This window comes from Perca flavescens, chromosome 2 (assembly GCF_004354835.1).
Source record: "Perca flavescens isolate YP-PL-M2 chromosome 2, PFLA_1.0, whole genome shotgun sequence".
Taxonomy (NCBI): Eukaryota; Metazoa; Chordata; class Actinopteri; order Perciformes; family Percidae; genus Perca; species Perca flavescens.
In genome coordinates, this window is record NC_041332.1 from 35554353 (window position 1) to 35566812 (window position 12460).

Sequence of the window (12460 nt, forward strand, 5' to 3'; positions counted from 1 at the left end):
GGTCCAATATGTAATACTGACAGCTAGTGTTTAAAATAGTTACTGCAGTACAAATTCAAAATACTGGAGAGAGTCGTCTCCCGCGCCCCCTTCCTACCCAGACTCGAAGTTTGCTAGACGTTGCTAGACAGTTGTCTCACATAGTCAGACATTACTTCACAGCACAGCGGAGTAACGTTAGCTAACGTTAGATGCTGGCTAAATTGACATCATAAAAGCCCGTGCCTGTTTGCTGCTTCCATGGCTGTTACAGCTGTAGCGCGCTGGGTTTACGTTTCTACAGGTATATCTGGCAACCCGGCCCGGCTGTCCAACTGGGCCGTTGATACCAACGCACAGGCCGAAACATAAACAGACATTACGTCACTGAACGGAAATTTCAAAAGGAGAAAATCCTGGCATTAGCATTGTGGTCAGAAAAGATAGTATTTCAACTTAGCATGTTTCCTTAATATCTGATGACGCATTGGGGTCATTTTTGGATTTATTACAGTAAATATATGACATATCAAACCAATCACAATGGTCTTGGGCGGACGCAGCGACGGTGGCTCTGCTAAATAGTCTCAGGAAGGAACTTGTTGTGGTGGAGCATTTGCACCGCGCAAAAGAAAACGCCACATACAATATTAAATGAAGTTAACGGTTGACACAATACAGTAACGTGAACAATTTGAATGAGCTGATACATGGTTATAAGTCATTTGCTCTTACCAGTGTATGTCAATACAGCAATCCCCGCCGATCTGTCCCGAAACGTTCCAGTTAGAGAGGAAATGCCCTAAACATATTCTTTATAAATCTTTACAATCATTCACCAAAAGAACCAAGCAGACCTGCCTTGTTGCACCATCCACATTGACATGTTCAGCGTGTAGCTTGCTGGCTCGAAGGTTGCTATTGTTTCCCATAGCGAAGGGAGTTTGACGACAACAAACAGAGAACGGAAGGTGAACGCCGGATGTCAGGCTTTATTCTGGAAATATACTTTAGTTAGACTAATACAGGTATATTCAGACAGGCAGTATGATAAAAAAAAATAATGCTTTTTAAACATTAAAGCATGTAAACATGTTCTAGTAGGAACGCAAAATACAAGTATGAACCTGAAAAAATATGCAAGATAGGTCTTATTCAAATTTTCTTTCAAAACTTGTCAGCTGTAAAATAGGTCTCTGTGTAGTTTGGTCTAATTTTTTTTGTCTCTCTCATAAGTTGGGTTGTTTTAAGAGGAAAACTCCTAACGACGAACCGGAGGAAGGAACTCCTCTTCAGGCTGGAAACCCTGATAATTCCACCACTGGCACCACCAACGGGATAGTCAGCCAATCAGAGACTGACTGCACATCTGACCAACCTCCAGAGGACAAGAAGTTCCTTGGTGATGGTGAGGCCAACAGCAGCATTCTGTAACCCACCCCAAATCTGATGGTTGTGTTTAAAACTTTTAAGCAGGGATGATGGGATTGTGTGATCAATATTTGTCACCATAATAGGACATTTTGTACATTCATCCAAGCTAATTTGAACTGAAGCTAAAATATTCCTTCAGATGTAACACAAAGTATGAGTTTCCTATTTTCACTTATTAATCAGACGCAAACAGCTCAGGTTATGCCACTTTGTTTTAAATGAAGAAAGCTGCGACCTACTGGCCATTGCACCCACTAGGTGTGTTTCTTTTCTAAACTGGCTGCAGAGGGAGAAACGGCGAACATTTAGCTCTGCAAGAAAAGGAATTAATATCCTGAACAGTGATTTATTTTCTTTCTTTCTTTTGATGGTGGTGTCTGATAACCTTTATCTGTTGACACAGCAGGACTGTGTGGCGATCCGTGAGAGCGAGAGCACGGATGCGACGGAGGAGCGGGGTGTGTCCACTCTGCCAGCCGTAGGAGGAGAGAGCGTGGTGGACAGTGGGCTGGACCCTGAACTTCAGGCTTTCGCCTGAGTTTGGATTTCCATTTCTACTATCTCACCAGTAAGGTCTTTCCCTCCTGTGGATTTGGAGGATCATGTCAGATACATTTTTTTCTTCTTTTCTGACTGAGCTCAAACAGGTACTGGGTTGTGCATAATTAAATTAAAAGGGACTATTGCTGCAATCAAAACTTAAAATGTAGTTTCTGGCCAGAACATATTATTGTCATATGTATTTTGGGGTGTGAAATGGGAGTGACATTTTCAATATTACTATTTTCTTGAAAAGAGTCAGTGTGTTTTCATTCTCTGTGTGAATTCAATAATCTACAGCCAAAGACAAATTAGTTATTAATAGGGCTGTCAGCATTAACTCGTTAATCGCCTTGCGATTAAGGGCCGAGCATAATGCGTTAATTTTTTCTAATCGCATGCCGCCATTTATTAATTTATTTTCACTTCACTCGGCTTTGCGTCGTGGCTAACAGGCTACTATGGACCTTTTTCACGGCAGACATGTTGACATGTCATAGTAGGAAACGCACTGTATTCAAAACCATTACTGATGGCTGCATTCCACTTAGGAGAGGTCCTGGTATTAAACCATTAATGATGGCTGCATTCCACGTAGGAGAGGTCCTGGTATTGTGCATGCTGACTCACTAAAACATCTCACTGGGACACTTGATGGAATTGAGCCATCGTTAAGGTTATCAATTTCAGATGTGCTTTTCCTACTATGACAAGTCAAAATGTCTGCTATGAAAAAGGTCCATTTTGACCCTTTGCAGCACCTTTACTTATCATCAAGCTGCCATACTTCCTCCTAACACATCCTCCTGCTGCAGGCTGCAGCCATGATGGAGAAATGCAGCAGCAACACAAGTCTGAATGGAGCTTTTTATTTTCCAAAACTCCTGGATGGCTCTTAGACAAGTCGAAAGCCATACGCACATTGTGTAACGCTGAATCAAAATATCACCGAAGCACGTCAAGCTTGAGCTACCAGCTACGAGCTAAGCATATTTTGGAGAGTGCTACTCGCCGACCTGTTGTTGAAACCAAAGTGTGATCACTGGACGTCAGTGAGTCATCAAAATTATTATTATTATATAAGTTACTGCACATTGACTCTGGTAAATAGGGTCGGGTACCGAAACGTGCTGACCTAAACGGTAGTAATGAGACCGAATAAGAACGAAAATGTAATTGCCTCATTTCGGTGCCTGACTTTACACTACACCTGACAGCAGGTAACGTTAGCCTACCTTTAGCTAGCAGCTGGATTAAACAGGGTTAAAATGCTGACAGCTTCACTGTAGAGGATTCCTACAGCGGGACCTGACAGTCTGCTCTCAGCTGTCGGAATTAAAACAACACAGACGGTGCGTTCACTTAAAACAGGTAGCCTCGCGGTGCATTCACAGTAATTGTAAAATACCGTTTTCCCATCTGGTGGTTGTTTTTTTCATTCAACAGCAATTTACTGGTGAAATAAGTTATTGTTATAGTCATTACATTAGCTAAGGTTAGCTTTTTCTGGAGCTTTCAACTGCATCTCAGACACTTGCTCCGCGGGTAGTGTTTTCTCATTTATAATGGAAATGGCGAAGTATGGGACTTCGGTCACTTGATAACTGGTGGCCAGGAATCAGGAGGGCGAGAATAACCCAAAAGACAAGGTTCCGCCGGGGAAAAAAAAGAAAAAGGAAATTGCATGGTTTACTGTGGGGAACACTTCATCATCACATAAAAAAACAAGGACCCTGGGGCCCGTTTCAGGAAGGAGGTTTACCAAACTCTGATTCTAACTCTGATGTCTGAGTTGATTTACCCTGAGATGGGAAACTGAGTTTTCGGTTTCAGAACAGCTGATTTAAGTTGGTTCAATCAACTTAGCGTAGGTTCACACCACTATAAAAAGGCAGCATGAATGATACTACGATTCACCATGGTAACAACCACAAACTCATGCGCACATACAGTGAGTTTGAACATATATTTCGTTAAAAAAGCAACATAGCAGCTGCTGCAAAAGAGAGATAATTTGCGTGGGAGAAAATTGCTGCAAGAGTAAATGCGTATATTCCAATATCATATTTAATGATGACGTATAGCCTAATATTACTGGTGAAATGGTATTGAACCTATAATCTATTTCATTTAGGTGCAATACTGCGGGTGAAAAAGTCCTAGGCCTACTAATGATTCTGAGGCTGCAGCACCATCATTAACAGAATTATAATTCATTTCAATTTATTTCAAAGGGTTTACATCATTCACCTGCAATACTGTGGGACTCCTTTTTTAATGGCTCTTACTGGTTTGTGTCCAGGGAACTCTACAAAATCGTTTAAAAAAAACGTTTCAGAGTGAGTCACACTCTTCTGACGGCTCTGCATACAGTGGCTTTATTAACGTGCTCCGCATCACCAATGTGGTAAAGAAAACTGGCGTTTGCAAAAAAATGTAATGCGACACAAATAATCTGCTGGGATGTAGAGCATGTCCACGGTGGTTGACGTTAGTGATATGAGGACGGATAAGGTTAGGTAGGCTACATAACTGATTGACTGGGAAGAAAAAACATACCGCTCAAATAGGTACTTATCTGGAAATGAAAATACATCTATAGTCAGGATCTCAATATCATCTCCCGACGTATGTTTAACTCCCTACGAAGTAATACAGCTTCTTCATCAACGGGATCGTTGACAAAAGGACATGCTAATGTTTTGAGAAAAAAAAAGTTTTAGCCTATAGTCTGCCTAACATGGTTAATAAACCAACCCTGTTTTTTTATTCATGCCGATAACAAACTGGTCTAAAATGCGCCTGATCCAGACTGAAGGAATGAATGAGGAAATGAGAGAGTGCTGTGTCAGAGGGAGGAGACTGAGAGAAGAAAACCTGCTCCCGACCAGGTTAGGTTCACAGAGTCAGTAGGTTAAGTTCCCATAGTAACTGACTCTGAGGTTAAGTTCCCATAGTAACTGACTCTGAGGTTAAGTTACCATAGTAACTGACTCTGAGGTTAAGTTCCCTCTCTTTCTGAAACAAAAAACCCAGAGTTTCCTTCATCTCAGGGTTAACAAACTCAGAGTTTTCACTAAACCTGCTTTCTGGAACGGACCCCAGAACTAGACTGGATTAACACCAGAAATATCAATCAATACGTCTGTAAACGTGGTCACAGCATCGACTGGTAAAAAAAAGAAGAGAAAAAACATTGAGGCTATACACATACACCACAGACTTTAAACAGAGAGAAGACTTAGAATAAATCTCCACCTCCATATACAACAACTTGTTATCATATGACTGACGACCCATACCTACATGAGGTAGAGACACCTGAGCAAACTCTGCTAACATGGTGAAGTGTTTCTTTTTATAGTAAGTGTGCTTTTATATTAAATGTACATGCATGTTTAGGCTGCTTTAGGATATTTCTTATGTAATGTTATGTGTTACAATGTACATGTAATGTAATGTAAGTTCGCAAAGTATCCCAAAGGGCACAAAGGTGCAACATTCTCCCTCAACAATGGTTTAATTCCTGTTAGTGTTACAGTCAGCTTTGTCATAACACACATCCTCTTCACTGCACTAGCATCTCTTACTCTTATCCATTAGTATTATTAATACATGTATTATTTGCATTTTAATATCCAGTAACTGTACAGAAGCACGGTATTTATTAAGCGGACATGAATTGATCTTGTATTATAGCTGACTGCTTTTTTACTTTTTTATTATGATAATTTGAGTGGTACATTTGATGTATTGTTTATTAATTATCCTGTAAGCATCAGTTGGGATAGTAACACAACAGAGAGCACAAAAGTGTGAGTAGCTACTAAGGAACGACGGAGGAGGAAACCACTGGTTGCATTTGTTAAGATTATTGTTATTTTGGGGGGGCATTTATGGCCTTTTATTTGATAGGACAGCTTAGGGGGAGAGAGAGAGAGAGAGAGAGAGAGAGAGAGAGAGAGAGAACATGCAACAAAGGGTTGGAATTGAACCCTGGGCAACTGTGGTAAGGACTGAGCCTCAGTATGGGGCTCCCAATCCCAAATTGTCACCTAATCATTGAACCACTGCCCTTATAATATTTTTGCGTCATTTAGTTTTTGTAGTCTTATTATTCTGCTCTACTTGTGGCCACATGGCACATAATGTATATTTGTGTCAGTGTTACTATGGTTACACTTGATTAAGACATTCATGTGCTTGATGGGTAGATTATTAGATTAGTGACCAAACACAATTTTATATTTCAGACCAAATTTTTTTTAGTCATACAGTTTGGCCAGAAACTACACATGTACACAGAAGATCTTCTTTAAATCCAACTGTGCTAAACAGAAAGCTCAACAGTCATACATTAACAATGGACCTTTTTCACAGCAGACATTTTGACTTGTCATAGTAGGAAAAGCACAGCTAAAATTGATAACCTTAATGATGGCTCAATTCCATCAAGTGTCCCAGTAAGCTATTTCAGTGAGTCAGCATGCACAACACCAGGGTCTCTCCTAAGTGGAATGCAGCCATCATTAAGGGTTTTGAATACACCCGTGCTTTTCCTACTATGACATGTCAACATGTCTGCCGTGAAAAAGGTCTATAATGTATAAAATAATGTACCTGAGCAAGCTGGAGGAACTTGGAGGCATGGTGAATGGAAATAGAAAGGTAAATCACTTTTTGAGAGTGTTGTTGGTGGCTAAGAATAAATCTTTAATAAGGAAATGGCTGAAGAAAGACATACTGTTATACAGTATACTGTTGATGAATGGACAGACCTGGTATATGGAGAGGATTACTTTTTACCCCAGGAGGATCCATCTGTTGGACTGGAATTGCATATCTTTGAGATCAGCCTTTGTGGAATAATTTGCAGTATTATAAACCGACTTTCCACTTTAATGTTTGTGTGTAATATATATCATTTTGCTTTTAGATTGTCTTGTTGATGCAGTGTTGTGTTTATTTTGATACATGTTTTGTGCTTATTCAATTAAAAACACCTTGATCATATTGTCTGATGAGAGCTGAATTCTTTATCAAAGTATTATCTTGTGTTTGTCATGTATTGTTCCATGTTGCTTTGTGGCACCGGACCCCTTTAAGAAGTACTCCCAGGACACAATCACGCGTTTCCTGACTAAAAGTCTTGTGTTTTCCCCTGGGACACGAACTCCACTCCCCCTCTTGGGCAGTGGTGGCCTAAAGGTTAGAGACGTGCGCTTATGACCGGGAGATTGTCGCTTCAATCCCCAGACCGACAGGAAAAAAATCTGGGTGGGGAAAGGGAAAGAGCAGCGCTTGTCCCTCCCTCATTACCACAACTGAGGTGCCCTTGAGCAATGAATATATTAGTTTATAATATAATGCAGTATGTATCTTTTTACTGTAATGATTCAATTTTTTTTGCAACAAGAAAATGGGCCCTACACATGTAGGTAGATTAGATTAAGGCAATGGTCAAAAACAGCTCTGCAACTTGAAGTCAGTCCAAATTGGCAAACAAATCCAACAAGTCTAGGCACATAGGCAGGTCAGAGGCAGGCAGCGGGTCTAAAAACTGGAAGAGACTACAGGCAGGATTTGTGGAGCAGAAATGTTGAGGTTAAGGAACAATTAGTCTTGCATTGCCAGACCTTCCGCCACAGCGCTGCTAGCTAGCTAATCTAAAACTGGCTTTAGAATAAAACTTGCAATCCTCTGTTGATATGACTGAGATGAGGATATGATTATCATCACGGGTGGCAATCTGGCAGTAATAAGTAGAAAACCTGAATGAACAAAAAATATCATACATAAAATACTAAATACTAGCACTAGATATTGGCGACAGTTCAGCTTTTGTTTCCTTCAAAAAATGACCGTCCACCAAAATAACTGTAAACATGCACACACGAGTGCCTTTAAATGTGTGCTAATTATGCACTGTTTCGGTTGTCATTATTCCAGAGAATCATGGGACTGAAAATAAAACTATATATGAAAGTAGGTAAGTAGTGAATACAAAACAAACTTTCCTCTGTCTTCACACTCCGCACTGGGCCCCCCCCCAGGGTTGTGTGTTGAGTCCCCTGCTCTACACCTTACACACTCACGATGAGGACACCACTGTAGTAGGACAATAATGATGAGACCGCCTACAGGGATGAAATCCAAAAACTCTCCATCTGGTGCTCCACCTACAACCTGTCTCTCAACACCTCTAAGACCAAAGAGGTGCTGGTAGGCTTCCGCAGGAAGAGGACTGACCTTGCCCCGGTTTACATCAATGGGGATACTGCGGAGAGGGTTAAGGACTTCAAATTCCTGGGGACATACGTCTCACAGGACATCACCTGGGCAACCAACACCACTGCCCTTGTGAAGAAAGCACAGCAGCGGCTGTACTTTCTCAGGTCACTCAGAAGCTGCTTTTTTATCCTTTTACAACTGTTCCGTCCAAAGGATCATCTCGCACGATATACTGGTGTGGTTTAGGAGCTGCACCACTGCTGACAAGAAGGCACTGGACAGAGTCAGGAAATCAGCACAAAACCTAATTCACACACAGCTCCCCTCACTCACTGACATACAGTATATCTGCAGCGGGTAAAAAACATAATTAAGGACTTGTTCACACCCAGGTCCCAACCTCGTCACTCTGCTGCCATCTGGAAGGCGTTACAGATCTTTCCAGGGTCGCACTTCCAGACTTTTGAATAGTTTTTATCCGAGTGCCATAAAACACCTGAACTCATAACCCATATGGACTGCACTGCACTTTATGGACTATGTCTTCTTTTAGCTACTTATCAATTCTTATAATGTATTTACTTATGTATTACTGTGTTCATATTGCCTAGGTCTCTTTTTATTATGACTAAATTCATGTTTTACTATGTTGTCTTGTCATAATATGTGTCACCACCAGGGGAAGTGCAATTGAATTTCGTTATGTGCAATGACAATAAAGGCATTCTAATTCTAAACTAAAAATGATCTATGGCTTTGCCAGAACACAATAAGTTGGGAATTTTACCCTTTCTTCACAAATTACTATACCATCATCCTCTGTCTTTATGATACTTTTTTTAATCAATGTAATCAATGTCTTTCAGGTCCAGGCCCGTCTTTAATGTCATGCCCCATCTGTCTTTTCAACCTGAGGAGATAAGCACTGAGAAAGTTGACTGCCTGGGACAACACAGATGAAAATTTACCAATGGTTACCTTAACAGCCTGCTTTAAATTGGTTAAATCAACCAACAGCATAGCAGGTAGGAACCTGACCCAATAAGGGACAGTATGAAAATGATATGGAGATGCTTGGGAGTAAGAAGTTACATTATGACAGGCATTCAAACAGCCACCCTGTGGGCAACCACTCACAGGGATAGGTATTGGGGCCCGATGCATTGTTACCTGGGAGGAAAGCAATGGCAGGGACCTAGGCATGCTGACCACCGGCACTGTAGAGGAAAGTGGAGCGATACCATCTAGATGTAGTTGGGCTGATCTCTACACATGTCAATAGAATCAAAATTACGTAGAGGGGTTGGGCTGAGAGAGAGGGTAACCTTTATGCGGCTATGACTTGCTAAGAGGACAGAAGGTTGTCAGTGACTGTCATGGCAGAAACCACAGCCAAGCTGAGGAAGAAAGCCTTTTGGGCTTGGTTGGCCGAGGGGTCTAATGAAGCAGCAGACAGGTATTGGGAGGCCAGAAGGGCTGTGGCTTCGCGAAGACCAGTTTGGGGAGGCTATGGAAAAGAACTTTCAGTTGGCCTCAAGGAAGTTCTGGCAAACCATTAGACGGTTGAGGGCTTGGCTCAGGCTGCATTCAGCAGGGGAGGACTGCTGACCCTGACTGGGGTTATTGCACTTAAGGAACCCCTGAACCTAATAAACGTGGTACATTTCGAGTGGAAGGGGCATTGGCAGATTGGTGTGGTGGTTCCCATTTGGTGTGCTCCCATTGTCTAGTCTACATGTGTTGCGTGGACCTTGAGAAGGCTAACATCCGTGTAACACTGTTACGAGCCATTCAGTCCCTATATAACTACAGCGAGAGCCTTGTCCGTATGCTCAACACAAATTCGAACATGTTTTCAGTAGGTGTTGGGTTCCACCAGGGTTGTCACTTGATACAAATACTGTTGGTGATTTTCATTGACAGGCTAGTGTCCAGTTCAAGGACCATTAGACATACTTATTACACCTAACCACACACATCAGGGGTGTTGGGTGTATATATGTGTAATAAAACGACACAAAATTCAGCTGCACTGAAAATAATGGTTTGGTAGTACAGAAATACAAGCTTTTAAATTTGATAGCTTTATTAAGTTTTCTTTTCTTAAACTGACTTTCAAATGCGCAAATAATTTAGCTCCAGCCGTACTCCGTCCTTTTGTGACAAAAACAAATACAAGGAGAGTGGCCACTAGGGGAGCAGTGGGGGGCAACTGCATAGCAGAGGGGCGCAAAACCACTTTCGGCCAGTCAAGTTTTTAAAAATTATATTTGTGTTATTTTTTTAGAAAGGCTTGACCAGGGACTGGGGTTGCAAATTAGCCAATTGGCTAGAAACCTTTATGCAACACATCAACGCATATTGTTATGGCTTTGATAACTATGCATGTAATAATGTGCGCTGCATTGTCCCTGATAAATAAAATAACAAAAGAAATACTCAAATCATTTACATACAGTTCCAAATGCAATTCCTATGGACGAGTATAAGAGCCATGATTACTCGACGATCGATATTTGATTATTAAGAATTTCGTCGATCACGTTAATTTATTTTTCATTAAACTAATGCTGGTTGCGTTGCGTAGTGTGAGTCTTGAAGCAATGAAATTAATTTCACAGTGTGGCAGCAATTAAACATTTGACCACCTGGGGGCAATATTTGACTCCATACTCCGTTACCTGGCTGCGAGTTTCCGTTTTCATTTCAAAAGTAATCACGAAGAGGACACCGCCAAGTGTGGCATGGGACCATTTAGATTTTTTTTTTTTAAAACAACTTATTTACTGCAAACACTGAGATGCCGTGTATAAGTACAACACGGCCACGACTCAAATGATGTAGCCGACCACTAAACAAAGTGTATCCAACCCTGGTTAATGTGCTCTCAGTCTCAACCTAGCATAAACTCGGCGTTAGCATGGAGGAGCTGCGATGCACAATGAGCAGAGAAAATGACCCAAGGGACCTGCAAGTTCATTGACATGGATATTGGAACCAGCATATCACATTCTGTCACGACGTACCGTCACCAGACTGGTAGAAACTCACCACGAAGAGCGAATAAGATTCCCCGGGCTGGCCAAGTTAGCGCGGAGGTAGGCGACCTGTGCATCCCTCACAGCTGCTGGTTCTGCTGCTTCAGAGCACCGCAGCGCATAGATTTATAATCTATATCTATAACCTCCAGTTTAACTGCCACAAGTAGTTGTTCTTGTAATTAAGATCTCATCGAGGAAAAACATGCTGTATTTTTGTATTTTCATTGCATTTTTAATTTATAAAAAGTTAAATAATGAATTTTAATATAAAAATATTAATGATTAATTAGTCTATCGTTAATTCTCCCGATTATGATCGACTAAGAAAATGTAATTGAATGCCCATCCCTAGTTGAGGTAAAACTTCTAAAGTCATTTTATGAACCGCAATAAACAAGTTAATCTTACCATTTGAATATTTGTGCTTTTTTAAAACATTTCATTAAGAATTTGCATACGACTTCATTTTTCTTGCAGAAATGTGTAACCGTCACATCACCCATCAGCGCTAGTGGCGTCCTGAACGTGGACAGCAGCACACAGGCTGTTGTTGAGGTATGTACAGAGACTACAGCAGAAGACTGTGGCCAGTCTATATCAGTACAGCCAGTAGTTGCATCACGGTTTTTCTGTTAATATGTACAGAGCTGTGCACACTACAAAGTTATTAAGTGTTGCGATGACTATTTAGTTCTAAACTCCGTTTAATACTTGTTTTCTGGATAAATCTAAACAAAAAAAGAAGCAGTTTGCCATTTACCAATGTGGATTTTGTTTGTTCTGTGTGCATGAACATGTTTTTTTCTGACTTGCTTTCTGTTTTTTTTTCAGGTTCCTTTTCAAAAAGCAACATTAAGAAATTTACCTGTATTGCTGAACTTGGAAGAATGAGTTGGAAGGACAATAACTGAAATTACTTAGAATAAAAACCATAATTGTTTAAAAAAATGAAGCAAAAATAATTATATTATATTGCTCTTCCCCAGTACTGATATGGGAAATTGTTTGTGCAATTAGAAATACACTGACTTCTTAAATAAGATCAATGCTAATGCTCATGCTATAACCCTCTGCAGTCACCCTGCAGCCTCCTCACTCTTGTCTCACATGTTCACGCCAAACAGGTCAACGAATCTTTCAAATCATGTATAATCCGGTGTATATCACAAACATCCATATATATACTGTACATCTACAGCTTGTTGCGTTGATGAAATCTACTCATTTGTTGTTGT

At 40.8% G+C, this 12460-nt stretch overlaps 1 protein-coding gene across 2 annotated transcripts in view; it reads left to right on the top strand.

The window, feature by feature from the left end:
• zmp:0000001082 (integrin alpha-M) overlaps nucleotides 1-2479 on the top strand; it is a 39952-nt gene extending 37473 nt beyond the window's left edge. The window contains exons 31-32 of one of the 2 annotated variants that reach the window (XM_028595915.1): nucleotides 1216-1387; nucleotides 1817-2479. In XM_028595915.1, the coding sequence (XP_028451716.1) occupies nucleotides 1216-1387; nucleotides 1817-1839 (195 nt within the window). In that variant the 3' untranslated portion in view covers nucleotides 1840-2479. The remainder of the gene's footprint in view (nucleotides 1-1215; nucleotides 1388-1816) is intronic. The other variant, XM_028595922.1, reaches the window with a different exon arrangement.
• The last annotated feature ends 9981 nt before the right edge of the window (nucleotides 2480-12460 follow it).